The sequence below is a fragment of the Bufo bufo genome, chromosome 2, assembly GCF_905171765.1.
Source record: "Bufo bufo chromosome 2, aBufBuf1.1, whole genome shotgun sequence".
Lineage (NCBI taxonomy): Eukaryota > Metazoa > Chordata > Amphibia > Anura > Bufonidae > Bufo > Bufo bufo.
This window is the reverse complement of record NC_053390.1, coordinates 608123236-608137901: the sequence shown is the minus strand read 5'-3', so window position 1 is coordinate 608137901 and position 14666 is coordinate 608123236. Positions and strand designations below refer to the sequence as shown.

At 41.9% G+C, this 14666-nt stretch overlaps 1 protein-coding gene across 2 annotated transcripts in view; it reads left to right on the top strand.

Annotated features, from left to right (window-relative positions):
* Nucleotides 1-14666, top strand: part of TRPC3 (transient receptor potential cation channel subfamily C member 3) — a 495918-nt gene that overhangs the window by 376494 nt on the left and 104758 nt on the right. For both annotated transcript variants that reach the window (XM_040418404.1, XM_040418405.1), the window contains exons 7-8: nucleotides 5747-6011; nucleotides 9724-9919. In XM_040418404.1, the coding sequence (XP_040274338.1) occupies nucleotides 5747-6011; nucleotides 9724-9919 (461 nt within the window). The remainder of the gene's footprint in view (nucleotides 1-5746; nucleotides 6012-9723; nucleotides 9920-14666) is intronic.

Here is a 14666-nt window from a genome sequence, read left to right as displayed (position 1 = left end):
GCTTTCCTGTCTGCGTAGGTGAGCAGCGGAGGGCTTTCCTGCTGCCCCCTATGTACAAGAATGTGACTACTATAATACTGCCCACTATGGATAAAAATATCACTACTACCAAAATAAGTTATACCTTCTCTTTGCCACAGGCGGTAATAGCAAGACAATACACAATAATCAGTATCTACTGGTAATGCGGCTTACCAGATTCTTCCTTGCTGTAACTCGCAAGTGAGGAGTGGCGGGCTTTCCTGTCTGTGCGGGTGAGCACTGGCGGGCTTTCTTGTCTGCACAGGTGAGCAGCGGCGGTCTTTCCTGTCTGCGTAGGTGAGCAGCGGCGGGCTTTCCTGCTGTCCCCTATGTACAAGAACTACTACCAAAATAAGCCATACGTTCTTTTTGCCACAGGCGGTAATAGCCAGGGCTTTACAATACACAAAAATCAGTATCTAATGGTGATGTGGCTTACCAGATTCTTCCTTGCTGTAACTCGCAAGTGAGTGGCAGGCTTTCCTGTCTGCACAGGCGAGCAGTGGCGGGCTTTCCTGCTGTGTGTTAGAAATGGGTCTAGATAAGCTACTTAAAGACACTCCCTATGGATAAAGAATATATTAGAATATACAAGAACACTGTTCCTCCTTCACACCCCAGCCATCAATCTTGAGGCTCACTGTACTTGGTGTAAGAGCGGCTCAGTCAGTCCCAACTCCGGCCCCAGCTGGCTGAGCAAGGCCTACAGCTGAGCCCACCGGTAGTTATCCAGGCAGTCAAAGGGAAGGGCAGACTTCATGGGCCCTGGGGCCCCCTTGTAGGGAGGCTTCCAGTAGGGCCCCTTGGATTTGTAGTAGGGGGGCTGTAGCCGGTAAGTGGGCCCATAGTTCGGGAAGGGCGGTTAGGGAGGGTGCATGATCAGAGTCCTGCAAGGAGCAGGTGAGCTTGACGGCTGCCCCTTATATCAGCCTGTTAGAGCAGGCTCGTTACTTTAACGACCGGTAGCCCTGCAGCCTTGAGGCTGGGTTCACACTTGAGCGTTTTACAGCGCGTTCAAACGCGCTGTAAAACGCTCAACACATGAAAACCAATGTTTCTCTATGGCCCTGGTTCTCACTTGAGCGTTTTACAGCGCGTTTGAACGCGCTGAAAAACGCCCTACGCTCAAACAAGTTCTTGAGCTTCTTTGGGGCGTTTTGACGCGCGTTTGTGGCCATAGGACACTGCAGTCAATCACACAAACGCACGTCAAACGCGCGTTTACTATTGCAAAAAACGCGCGTCAAAAACGCGCGTTAAACGCGCATATCAAATACGCTCAGGTCTGAACCCAGCCTAACACCTTCACTGCCAACCATACCTGAGCCTCCCCAGCGTGGTGGAAGCTCCGCATCGTAGGCTGTACAAATAGCGGAGGGCACTCTGATACCGCTGCACGTGTGCCAACCGATGGAACTAGTCACAATCGCACTTATTGGGCTCACACCAGAAAAGCCCCCCTCCCCCCCACACTTCAGCATAAAATAGGAGACGCGCAGAGAGAGTTAGGTAGGCGGGGGGATACTGGGCAGCGGCAGCCATTATCAAGTGGCAAGGTGATCATCAGTCATCTCGCCACTCGCTAATGTTAAGTATGTAATCGTTTAATAGGAGCCCCGCGCTGGTCAAGACACTAAATAGCCAGTGAACCATATATCTCTTTCAATAGTCCGTGCTTAGTAGGAGGGGAGGTTATCTCCTCCTACTAAGCACGGACTATTGAAAGAGATATATGGTTCACTGGCTTTTTAGTGTCTTGATCAGCGTGGGGCTCCTATTAACCCTTTTCTTCCCTTATTAAGATCATTTTTGTGAGCCCATGCAGGGAGCTCACACGGAGCACCAGCAGTGGCCCCCTGAGTATTATCAGGGTCGTAAAGACATAAGGATTAGCCTTTAGCAGCGGCAGCGCATGGGTAACTGTGAATTGTTCGTAGAATGTTAAGTATGTGCTGAAAAACTTGTCAAGCTAACCTGTTCTGTGGAGCAGTTGGCATGGAGCGGACTCCCTATTTTCATGACTGAAGAGCAAGCTGCTACTGTGTTCAGTGTGGGAGAATGGGGGTGGTGTGAGAGGAGCAGCCAATGGCAGGGCAACCCACGGATCATACTGTGACCAATCAGCAGCCTCCTCACTAATAACAGAGCTCTGTACTGTGCGGAACTCTGTTATTGGATTGCCATCTGTCTGCTGTATGAAATCCCGTTCTTCTTAAGGTCTTGTCGCCATTTTGCAATTCTAAGTCGCATTGGCGACCATTTTGGTCGCCATCTGGAGCCCTGTAGAATGGAAGAAATATAATGCTGCTATAATAATAGTAAAGAAAATAGCTTCTGCCTAGTGAAATTAAAACATGCCCAACATCCATAATTATTAATATAGTGTAAAAGAATAAATTATTAACAGAAAAACAATAAAATAAATTATATTGTCTTAATACTTTACCCAGGGAAAATAAAAGCTTACATAAATTAAAGATTGCCAAGGACATTTAAAAAGTTTGCTCCTCATGCATTTCAAAAATTCAGAATATACAAGGAGCAGATGAATTATGTTAGACAAACTTCAAGGTCAATACCACTAAATCTATTGTCCAAGAAGAGAAGTGTCATTGATCGCTTCTTTGAATACAGAATAACTGATATTAGGAAAACATAAATGCATATTTACTGCTTGTCTTTTGTGTATTCATTTTGCTGAAAAAAATAGTAAGAGAGATTTATTGTGTAGAATCTTTAAAAAGATTTCACAGTATTAACTACAACAGTTGCTATGGAACTACAACTCCCAGTATTACATGATTAATACAGTTGAAAAAAAATTATAAGTCCATCAAGTTCAACCAAGGGAAGGGAGGGGAAGTGAATTTTGGTGTCTGAGGGGATGTGTCCTGGACCTTTTATAGGTCCAGACACTATGAAATAAGTAGGGGGTTATGTAGGGCATAGTGCAGGCATGTAAGATCACTTACTAGCTTATCTGTCTGGCGCTCCCTTCCCCCGCTGGGCCCCCTGTTCCTTCCCGCCTGGTATGCAAATGAATAGCATCGGTACAGAGTGGAAGAGACTGCCATTTTTCTCAATGGCTGTAGCGCCGTTCAATCACAGCGGAGAGCGTCACAGCCATGGAGAGAAAAAAAGATCACCTTTTCCCAAACACAAAGAGTGTTCAAGTCAGCTTGTAGTTTATGGACAACGTCCATAGACTGCACAGTACTACATAGCTTGGTGTCACCTGCAAAAATAGAAACTGTGCTATTAATCCCATCCTCTATATCACTAATAAATAAGTTATATAATAGGGGACCCAGCACTGAACCTTGGGGTACACCACTGATAACCTGGGACCATTCAGAATAGGAATCATTAACCACAACTCTCTGGACAGGGTCCTTCAGACAGTTTTCAATCCAGTTACAATTGCTATCATAACCACAAGAATTGCACAAGTTGTATATTAAATGACAACTGAGGTCTGGGGTCTCTTATGATTTCGCTATATAAGAGTAATGTTTGCTTCATACTGTGTCTCAGTGGTGTGGGGCCGGTGGCAATTGAAGAATGGAACTGAGCGTCTAAGTCCACCTTAGTAGGTGGAGAGTACACAGTACCACTTCTCTTGTTCTCTATGTGGGATATAATTCTCAGTATCTGCTCTGTAAATATGTATATACTTATGGGGGGGGGGTGTAATTCACTTTATCTGATCTTATTCTGTATATATAGACACTGCACTCTCTTGCCCTTTATGCAAGGTCTAATTCTCAGTATTTGCTTTTATCCTGTATATATGGACACTGCACAGTACCATTTCTCTTGTCCTGTATGTGGGGTATAATTCTCAGTATCTGCTCTTATCCTGTAAATATGGATGGTACACAGTACCACTTCTCTAGCCTTGTATGCTGGGTGTCATTCTCATTATCTGCTGTTATTCTATATATATGGGCACTGCACAGTGCCATTTATCTTGTCCTGTATACTGTGTGCAATTCTTAGTAACTGCTGTTATTTTGTTAATATGGACACTGCACAGTACCACTTCTATTTTTCAGTATACTGGGTATCATTCTCATTATCTGCTCTTATTCTGTATATATAGACACTGTGCAATAACACTTCTCTTGTCCTGTGTACTGGGTGTAATTCTCAGTGTCTGCTTTTATTCTATATATATGGACACTGCACAGTGCCACATCTCTTGTCCTGTATACTGGGTGTAATTCTCAGTGTCTGCCTTTATTCTATATATATGGACACTGCACAGTGCCACATCTCTTGTCCTGTATACTGGGTGTAATTCTCAGTGTCTGCCTTTATTCTATATATATGGACACTGCACAGTGCCACATCTCTTGTCCTGTATACTGGGTGTAATTCTCAGTGTCTACCTTTATTCTATATATATGGACACTGCACAGTGCCACATCTCTTGTCCTGTATACTGGGTGTAATTCTCAGTGTCTGCTTTTATTCTCTTTATATATGGACGCTGCACAGTACCTCTTCTGTCCTGTATACTGGGTGTAATCCTCAGTGTCTGTTTTTATTCTGTATATATGGACACTGCACAGTGCCACATCTCTTGTCCTGTATACTGAGTGTACTTCTCAGTTTCTGTACTTTTTCTGAATATATAGACACTGTACAGTCCAATTTCTGTTGTGCTGTATGCTAGCTGTAATTCTCAGTATCTGCTCTTATTTTGCATATATGGACACTGAACAGTACCACTTCTCTGGTAATGTATACTGGGAGTAGTTCTCAGTATCTGCACTTATTCTGTATATGCAGTATGGACACTGCACAGTACCACTTCTCATGTCCTGTATACTGGGTGTAAATCCCAGTATCCACTATACTGCACAGTACCACTTCTCTTGTTCTATATACTGGGTGTAATTCTCTGTATCTGCTCTTATTCTGTATATATAGACACTGCACAGTACCATTACTCTTGTCCTGTATACTGGGTGTAATTCTCAGTATTTTGTCATATCATGTACATATGGATACTGCACAGTATCAGTTCTTTATTATTGTATGCACTGCAGCATTTTAGAGTAAAATACAGCTGTTTGTAGCCATAAGCCTGTCAGAATTTCATTCTGGCAGTGGTTTGGCTTTTTACAGGTTCCCCTCAAGTGACTGTGAAGACATCAGAGTAAATAAACATTTGGGGGAAGGAATTTTGGTCTTTTATTTTATTTGATATATAATAAATATGGAAAATGATTTCAAGGGAAGGAAACTAGTCATTGTTGACATACGATTATAAAGGAAGAAATGGCATGGAAACAAATATAGAAAATTGGTAAATGGTCGTCTACAAATAAAGATGATCTGTATGTTTATACACTGGTTAGGAGTGCAGTGGTTCATTCTAACTCTATAGTATGGTGACCTTTAGAAATGCTCTTGTGTGTAATAAATGTTTTCTGAATGAATACACTGCTTGGTGGAAGAATGTAGATCACGGTTGGTAGGACCATCATACATCTAAGTCTACTTTGATGGGATTTAATTTAAACAAGCACATCATAAATCTTCCATCCTTTGCTAGACATCCAGCACTCACTGAAGAGATATCTCATATATTTCCAGAATGTAAACTAGAAAGAGGGAAATTGGATGTTGCTCTTAAAGCCATCCCTTAAGACACTGATCAGATTTGTCTCCGGTATTATTTATTGTAGTTACTTACCATGTATTTGATTTCTTCCAGCCAGAGATAAATGGTTGCCGTCTGATCCACAGATTATATCGGAAGGCCTATATGCAATAGCTGTTGTTCTGAGCTTCTCAAGAATAGCCTACATCCTACCAGCCAATGAAAGTTTTGGGCCTCTACAAATATCACTTGGGAGAACTGTGAAGGACATCTTTAAGTTCATGGTCCTCTTTATTATGGTGTTCCTGGCATTCATGATTGGGATGTTTATCCTGTATTCTTACTACCTTGGAGCTAAAGTGAACTCTGCTTTCACAACGTAAGTATTATATTATGTCTGGTTTAGTAATGCTTATTTTTTTATAAGTTGCTTTCTATTATTTATAAAAACACATTTTCTGGTTCAACAATTAGACACATGAGTAGAATACAAACTATAGGTAGATGTACATTTCAAGAAATAAGATCTGAATTAATAACATGAGCAAAGTGACTCCCACTCCTTCTTAAGTCTACTCTAAAGAAGAAAATATGGTTTGTTAATGGGAGATAATCTACAAATTTGCCCATGTTGGAATAACAGACATAGAAATATAAACCATACAGTAATGTTTTTTAAATGTTTTGTCTGAGTATTTTATACTAATAACTTATCCAGTGGATAGGTCTTCAGTATCTAATAGATGGGGGTCCGACGCCCCTGACGATCAGCTGTTTGAAGAGGCTGCAGCACTCCAGTGAGTACTGCAGCCTCTTCCTAGGCCAGTGATGCCAAGTTCATTGGTGACATGGTCTTGGCACAGCCCAGTGTTATTCAAGTGAATGGGGCTGAGCTGCAATACCAAGCACCGCCACTATACAATGAACGGTGCTGTGCTTATTAAGCTGCCAGGAGGCCACAGCACTAACTGAAGCACCACGCCTCTTCAAATGACTGATTGGCAGGGGTGCCGAGTCAGACCCCCACCAATCACATATTGATGACCCATCCAGATAGGTCATCAGTATAAAACACTTGGAAAACCCCTTTAACAGACACCTCTGGAATGGAGAAGAAAGCACTCATGGCTGTCAAGCAAACTCCCCGATAAAACTTAACATTATTCCCTATCATAAGTTGTCTTTCAGATCTCTTTACGTTACCATTTGCATACTACATTTATAATGAAAATATGAGTGAATCTTTGTTAACACAAGTGTTTTTTATTTCCCATTAAATATATCTGTTTTACTTAGAAACAGTAGAAAACAGACACTTTTAATGGACACACAGCCTTCTGTAGAAAAAACATTTCAAAAGTACATACGTTTTGTTTAGTTTGCATTCATGTTTTTTAACTGGATGGGCAGGCAGAGTTGTCTGCACTATTCCATCCAGCAAAATAGGAAAATCTGATAAACTGCATACAATAGTTTCAGTTTTTTCCATCTGTTTAAAAAATATCTCCTACTGACATGTTTTCCAAAAAAGGCCAAAATTTAACCAATAACATTTCACACCATTCAAAAAGACACATTTTTTTATTTTTTTTTAAATATATTTGCCTTGTAGAAATTGAAAAAGGTATTTCTTAAAAATTGATATCAGTTTACATACATTTTTGGAACAGATCCAGTTTCTCTAAAAAACTGATTCTGAGCTCCAAATAAAACATTTATTCTGAAAGCCAAAAAATCCACAGAAAACACTAAGATAAAAACATCCTGCACGATATGATATACAAATGTGCGGATGTCCCTGGCCATATTATTGAAGAAAACCACAGAAATAAGATAATAATGCACTTAGTAAAGTAGATGCAAGCATTATATATGGACAAAGTCCTCACTCTGATATGATAATATCTGAGACACTTAGTCAATATATTTTGATCAAAACACATCTAAGCCCGCCTACCAAGCGCCAAGGTGGTCTCAGGTCAGGCGGGTCCTACGCTAAACCTACCTAAGCCATTGGGCTTCTATGTTCAGGAGTGCAGACGCCGCACATATGGTGTGTTGCTCCTAGTCACCTCCATGTGCATAAAGCAACCAATGGGAGGAGGAGCCAGCCCACCCTAAGGCAAGAGGGGAAAAAATTGACATACACTGTAACAGCACTTTCTGGGTATTTTCAAGTATTTTCTGGGTAAATACAGTTGGGGGGTAGACAGGCTGACCCCATGCCTTGATCGTCAGCTCATCCATCCAAAATTGATGGGTTTGCAATTTATCTAATGTGTGTGTCAAGTTTATGTTATAGAGTTTGACCCCCACTGATCAGATATTCTGAGATATTCTGAGAATAGGTCATTAATGTGTACTGGCTGCACAACCCCTTTAAAGGGGTTGTCCGAGTTATGAAAAAAAAAATTAGCACTGCAAATCTGATGGGCAGCAATATATAACTGAGCTAAGCAAGTGTTCTTGTGCAGAACTCCTCTAGTCTGTGAGCTCCTGTGCCCAGCATTTGTCTCCTCACTGCCTGCAGCTACTCAGTAAAGCCTTCAGCCACGAGTCTGTGCAGCTGAAGGGGTTAATCTTTCCTGAAGTATCCAGTGGGAGGGAGAAACAGGGCAGAGAGCAGCAGCAGATGGCAGAGCAGGGGTCGTGGCCAGCCCAGTGATGTCTTGTGTACAGGCACATATCTGATCTCTTAGGCTTTGTACATGAAACATCATCAGAGCAGGGAGAGAAGCTGACATCACAGGTCATGTGACCCTCAGTGAAATCAGAGAAACCAGCAACTGGAGATAAAGTAAGTCAAATGTAAAATCCTTTCATTTGACTAGTTAGAAACCTACAAAGAACAAAAAAATAACTCGGACAACCCCTTTAAGTTTTCATATATAATTTCACTTGAGTGTACTGTAAAAACCTGGCTCTTAGTTATTAGTTATTAAAGTGTAAATGTCATTTAAACTTCTTTGTTTAAAAAATTATGTAAGGACAGTTATGTAATTAACTTTTGTAATAGACTTTATTAGGGAAATTTGTGTAAGTTTATTAATGCAATTATTGCATTAGTTTATGTATTAACTACCTCTGATATGTCCCCTTAGCAGTACTCTGAGCCTCCACCTTTAGCATTAAATACCACTTACTGTAGGATGCAGAGGCCAACTTCTCAGGCGGCCTCTGCTCTCTTTGCACCAGTCACTGTCTTCCTATTCTATGTGCAACTAAGTTAATTTTAATAAGGGGTCTATTATGATTTATATTGATTCCCTGCCTATATCATCTGCTGGCAGTGCTGAAGGCTGCAGCCCCACTCCTCTCCTTATCTTCCTAGCGCTAACCAGAAACTCAATAGGAAGATAGAGAGGAACAGATATGCAGCAATCAGCCCTGGAATAAATGTATGGTATGTCTGTGTTTAGGACTTACCGTTCACTGCAGCACGGTTCTCTATTTCTAAGCAATGTCCCTGGTTACCTAGTAAGTGCTGGGAAGATAAAGAACAGCTTGGCAGTATACAGTAAGTACTAAACAAAGGCATACAATGATGTTAGGGCTGACCACAGCAATTCCTCTACTTTCTATACGTACCAGTGCGTTTCTGGTTAGCAGTGGGAAGATAGGGAAAGGAGGTGCTGGAGGCAGAATATATAGGTGAAGGGCAGGGAAGGGATTCAGTATAAATCATAGTAATTATTAAAATAGGTTGGTTTGGGGAGGCAGTGATGGTCAGAGAGATCGGAGGCAGCCTGAGGAGCCATATTTAGTGTTCAGAAGAATGCTGAGAGTGTTTCTAAGGGGACACGTTAGATGCAGTTTTTAAATAAAATTACATATATGTCCTTAATAAAGTATATTGCAAAAGTTATTAATATGACTTGTTAAACAACAGTTACATTTCAAGTGTCATCTCTAATATTTCATTCAAGTTGAAAGGTAAAAGCAGTGAGCTGGTTGATTTTCACATGTAAGGCCTTCATTTTCCTTCCTTGCTAACTTTCATAATTTTTTACTCATCAATAAAACTTTACCAAAAAATCTTGACAATGTAAGCAAAGTTGAACATAACATTAATTGTCTTCTTGTCTTTTAAGTGTTGAGGAGAGCTTTAAAACACTCTTCTGGTCCATATTCGGCTTGTCTGAAGTAACATCTGTAGTTCTGAAATACGACCATAAGTTTATAGAGAACATCGGCTATGTTCTTTATGGTATCTACAATGTGACAATGGTGGTGGTCCTTCTGAACATGCTGATTGCCATGATTAACAGCTCCTATCAGGAAATTGAGGTAATTCTATTCTCAGTTGCTTGTGTTTTCTAACTGAATGTGCTATTTTCCATAGTTATTGCTGTATTTTAAAAAGAATGACTTCACATCGTGGTCCTGCTGTATTTAATCACTGAGACGTAAATGATGGCTTCAATACTGCTTTTATTTTATTTATAAGTAAGATGTCAAAAGCTTTTAAGGAGAGCTCATTTCCCATGGCATCCCAGGTCTATTTTTGTCAGGGTACAGGACAAAGTATTGAAACAAAAATTAATATAATCCATATACGTGGTTAGGATTTGTTTAATTTTGGTAAGCTTTGTTTTAACCTGTACATTTATTTTATCTGTATAGAGTTATTAATTTAATCATCCGATTTACACTGAATTGCCAGAATTAAACGCAAACAGGAGGTCTCTATAAATTGCTGTTTCAAAAGTTGCATTGCTTACTGATGATCATTCTATGTTCTATAAAAAAAAAAAACAATGGAGGAGATTTATTAAACTGGTGTAAAGTAGAACTGGCTTAGTTGCCCATAGCACAGCTCTTTTGGAAAATGAAAGGTGGAATCTGATTGGTTGCTATGGGCAACTAAGCCAGTTCTACTTTACACCAGTTTAATACATTTCCCTCTATATTCATATTACTATATAAATTCTGCCTTTTAATCTGCTCTACTGTTCATTTCACTCACCTACTGTATCTACAGTCGTGGCCAAAAGTTTTGAGAATGACAAAAATATTAGTTTTCACAAAGTTTGCTGCTAAACTGCTTTTAGATCTTTGTTTCAGTTGTTTCTGTGATGTAGTGAAATATAATTACACGCACTTCATACGTTTCAAAGGATTTTATCGACAATTACATGACATTTATGCAAAGAGTCAGTATTTGCAGTGTTGGCCCTTCTTTTTCAGGACCTCTGCAATTCGACTAGGCATTCTCTCAATCAACTTCTGGGCCAATTCCTGACTGATAGCAACCCATTCTTTCATAATCACTTCTTGGAGTTTGTCAGAATTAGTGGGTTTTTGTTTGTCCACCCGCCTCTTGAGGATTGACCACAAGTTCTCAATGGGATTAAGTTCTGGGGAGTTTCCAGGCCATGGACCCAAAATGCCAACGTTTTGGTCCCCGAGCCACTTAGTTATCACTTTTGCCTTATGGCACCGTGCTCCATCGTGCTGGAAAATGTATTGTTCTTCACCAAACTGTTGTTGGATTGTTGGAAGAAGTTGCTGTTGGAGGGTGTTTTGGTACCATTTTTTATTCATGGCTGTGTTTTTGGGCAAAATTGTGAGTGAGCCCACTCCCTTGGATGAGAAGCAACCCTACACATGAATGGTCTCCGGATGCTTTACTGTTGGCATGACACAGGATTGATGGTTTCGCTCACCTTTTCTTCTCCGGACAAGCCTTTTTCCAGATGCCCCAAACAATCGGAAAGAGGCTTCATCGGAGAATATGACTTTGCACCAGTCCTCAGCAGTCTATTCACCATACTTTCTGCAGAAGATCAATCTGTCCCTGATGTTTTTTTTTGAGAGAAGTGGCTTCTTTGCTGCCCTTCTTGACACCAGGCCATCTTCCAAAAGTCTTCGCCTCACTGTGCGTGCAGATGCGCTCACACCTGCCTGCTGCCATTCCTGAGCAAGCTCTGCACTGGTGGCACTCCGATCCCGCAGCTGAATCCTCTTTAGGAGACGATCCTGGCGCTTGCTGGACTTTCTTGGACACCCTGAAGCCTTCTTAACAAAAATTGAACCACTTTCCTTGAAGTTCTTGATGATCCTATAAATTGTTGATTGAGGTGCAATCTTAGTAGCCAACAATATCCTTGCCTGTGAAGCCATTTTTATGCAACGCAATGATGGCTGCACGCGTTTCTTTGCAGGTCACCATGGTTAACAATGGAAGAACAATGATTTCAAGCATCACCCTCCTTTTAACATGTCAAGTCTGCCATTTTAACCCAATCAGCCTGACATAATGATCTCCAGCCTTGTGCTCGTCAACATTCTCACCTGAGTTAACAAGACGATTACTGAAATGATCTCAGCAGGTCCTTTAATGACAGCAATGAAATGCAGTGGAAAGTTTTTTTGGGGATTAAGTTAATTTTCATGGCAAAGAAGGACTATGCAATTGATCTGATCACTCTTCATAACATTCTGGAGTATATGCAAATTGCTATTATAAAAACTTAAGCAGCAACTTTTCCAATTTCCAATATTTATGTAATTCTCAAAACTTTTGGCCATGACTGTACATAGGAATTGTAGCAATGCTCATTATCAACTTCCTGATTCATAACGCTAGAATGACTGTAAAGACTGAAAATTATACATGCTTAGAAGTTACATACTTGATAAGGTTAAAAAAAGAGACAGGTCCAACCTATAATCCTACCCTGCTGATACACATGAGGGCGAAATAAAAAAGAACTAGAGTTTGTTACAAATTTCACAAATATTCTACTGCTGAACGAATCAGAAGTTTTGGAAATTTACATCAAACAAAATGACCTCCACACACCACACAACATTGGCAGGGAAAACTACACGAAGGATGAAGATGGAGGATCCCATGACCCTAGGAGGGTGAGGGCTAGTCCCAGATTGGCTCGGCGGTTGACAGACAGCTTGTGAGCCAATCAGGGCAGGATTTTAGAAGCTCTTTCAGCCACTGGGATGGAAAGATTCCATTCTAAGCCTAGCTTGGGATCTGAGAGCACGTGTTGACTTTGTCTGCCAAAAAGCAGTTACAGACACAATCCAGTAATCTAGGTGTGTTAGGGAGAGTATAGGGACATATTTAACAAGTTTTTTGTATCAGGAAAAGCATAGGGCAGGATGGACTGTTCACTATGAGAGTTCATACAGCTGCTGCAATTGAGAAATTCACATTGCACTGCAAATTCTGCAACCTATTTGTTTCTGTAAATGAACAGCCAGAGAGCCTTATTTTTAAAACCCTCAAGTGTCTACAGTTCATAAGTGTTTGAGAGGCTTATTGCCAGCAACTTACATAGTGCTGCAAATGCATTGTATTGTATATTATTGCATCAAAACACTGTACAGTTTTAGTGAACGCATTGTACTGCAATGACTGCATTAACCTCCTCAGGACCGCCGTACGCAGGATTGCGTCTTTGCGGCGGTCCTGTTGTTCTGGGTGGATGCGCCGGTGCGTCCTCTCGCGAGACGCGAGATTTCGTGCATTGCCGGCCCGCGCATGCGCATCGCGGGCCGGCAAAAGTTAAAGAAGTATTTCGTCACCAGCCTGCCAGCCACGATCATTGGCTGGCAGGCTGGCGATTTTCAAAAAATCAAATCAGAAGCCAGATAACAGATCATATTAGTAAATATGATCTGTTATATGGCTTCTCTGCTCCTCTGCTGGTCCTTTTCGTCGGTTGGATCCAGCAGAGGAGCAGACATCACTCTGAGTACACACAAAACACTACCCTTAGCCCCTGATCACCTTCCATCACCCCCATCATCCTAATTAACCCCTTGATCGCCCCCTGTCAATCACTTAGTGAAAGACAAAAAGGGATCAGTGTAAACTGTCACTTTTTTTTTTCACTAGTATTGGCTGTTAGGTTTTAGGGATAGTTTAGGCCCCTTGGTTAGGTAGTTAGCGTCAGTTAGCGCCCAGCCCACCGCACCACAGTCACTTATTCGCTGATTAGCGTATCGCTAATCAGCATTTGTACTTTTATAGTATCTGTAAGTGATCAAAACTGATCACGGTCAGATCTATAATAGTATTAGTGTCACCTTAGCTCGCCCTCCACCCAAAACGCAGTGTTTGCCCGATCAGGCCTGATCGGTCGCCCACACGTGCGTTCACCCATGCCCGCCCCACCGCAGTGACAAAAAAATATTTGTTTTTTGATCACTGCACATTCACTTTACACGCACTGCGGCGATAAAAAAATCAGTTTTGATATTTTTTATCAACCGCAGCGGCCTCCGGTACTTCGCTAGCCTCCCCTTTGTAAGGCTTGCTTTTTTTCTTGGGTAGTCTCAGGGAATACCCCTAAATTTAGTAGTCCAAAATGTCAAACAGGGGGTATTCTTCTGAAGAGGCCTACAGGATTCTGACCCAGTCGGATGAGGAATGGGAACCCTCATCTGACGAATCTAGCGGGTCAGAATATGAACCTGTGGAAAGCAGTGGCTCTCTGACCCAAAGTTCGGACGAGGAGGTGGAGGTCCCTGGCAGCACCAGGCGTACCCGGCCCCGTGTCGCTAGACCACAGGTTGTGCAGGATCCGTTTCAAGAGCAGCAGAGTGGGGCTGTCGCTGCCGGATCACGTGGTGAGGCATACACCAGCAGCGCAGCCCTTTCTGGACCTAGTACCAGCACTGCCGTACAACATGGTGACGTGGCGAGCACCAGAAGGGCAGTTGAAGCTGGTACGGTGGCACGTGCAGTAGTTACCCCGTCGCAGCCACCGCGCAGACAGGCCCGTAGAGCCCCTAGAATCCCTGAGGTGCTGGCAAACCCTGATTGGCAGTCACCAACTTCAGCCGCACCTGTAGTTCCCCCTTTCACCGCCAAGTCTGGAGTTCGGGTTGAGACGGCTCAAATCGGTTTGGCCCTGGGATTTTTTGAGCTGTTCTTGACTGCGGAGATCTTGGACTTAGTCGTGGCAGAGACAAACCGGTATGCCACACAATTTATATCCGCCAACCCGGGAAGCTCTTATGCCCAGTCTTTCCGGTGGAAACCAGTCCAAGTTTCCGAACTTAAAAT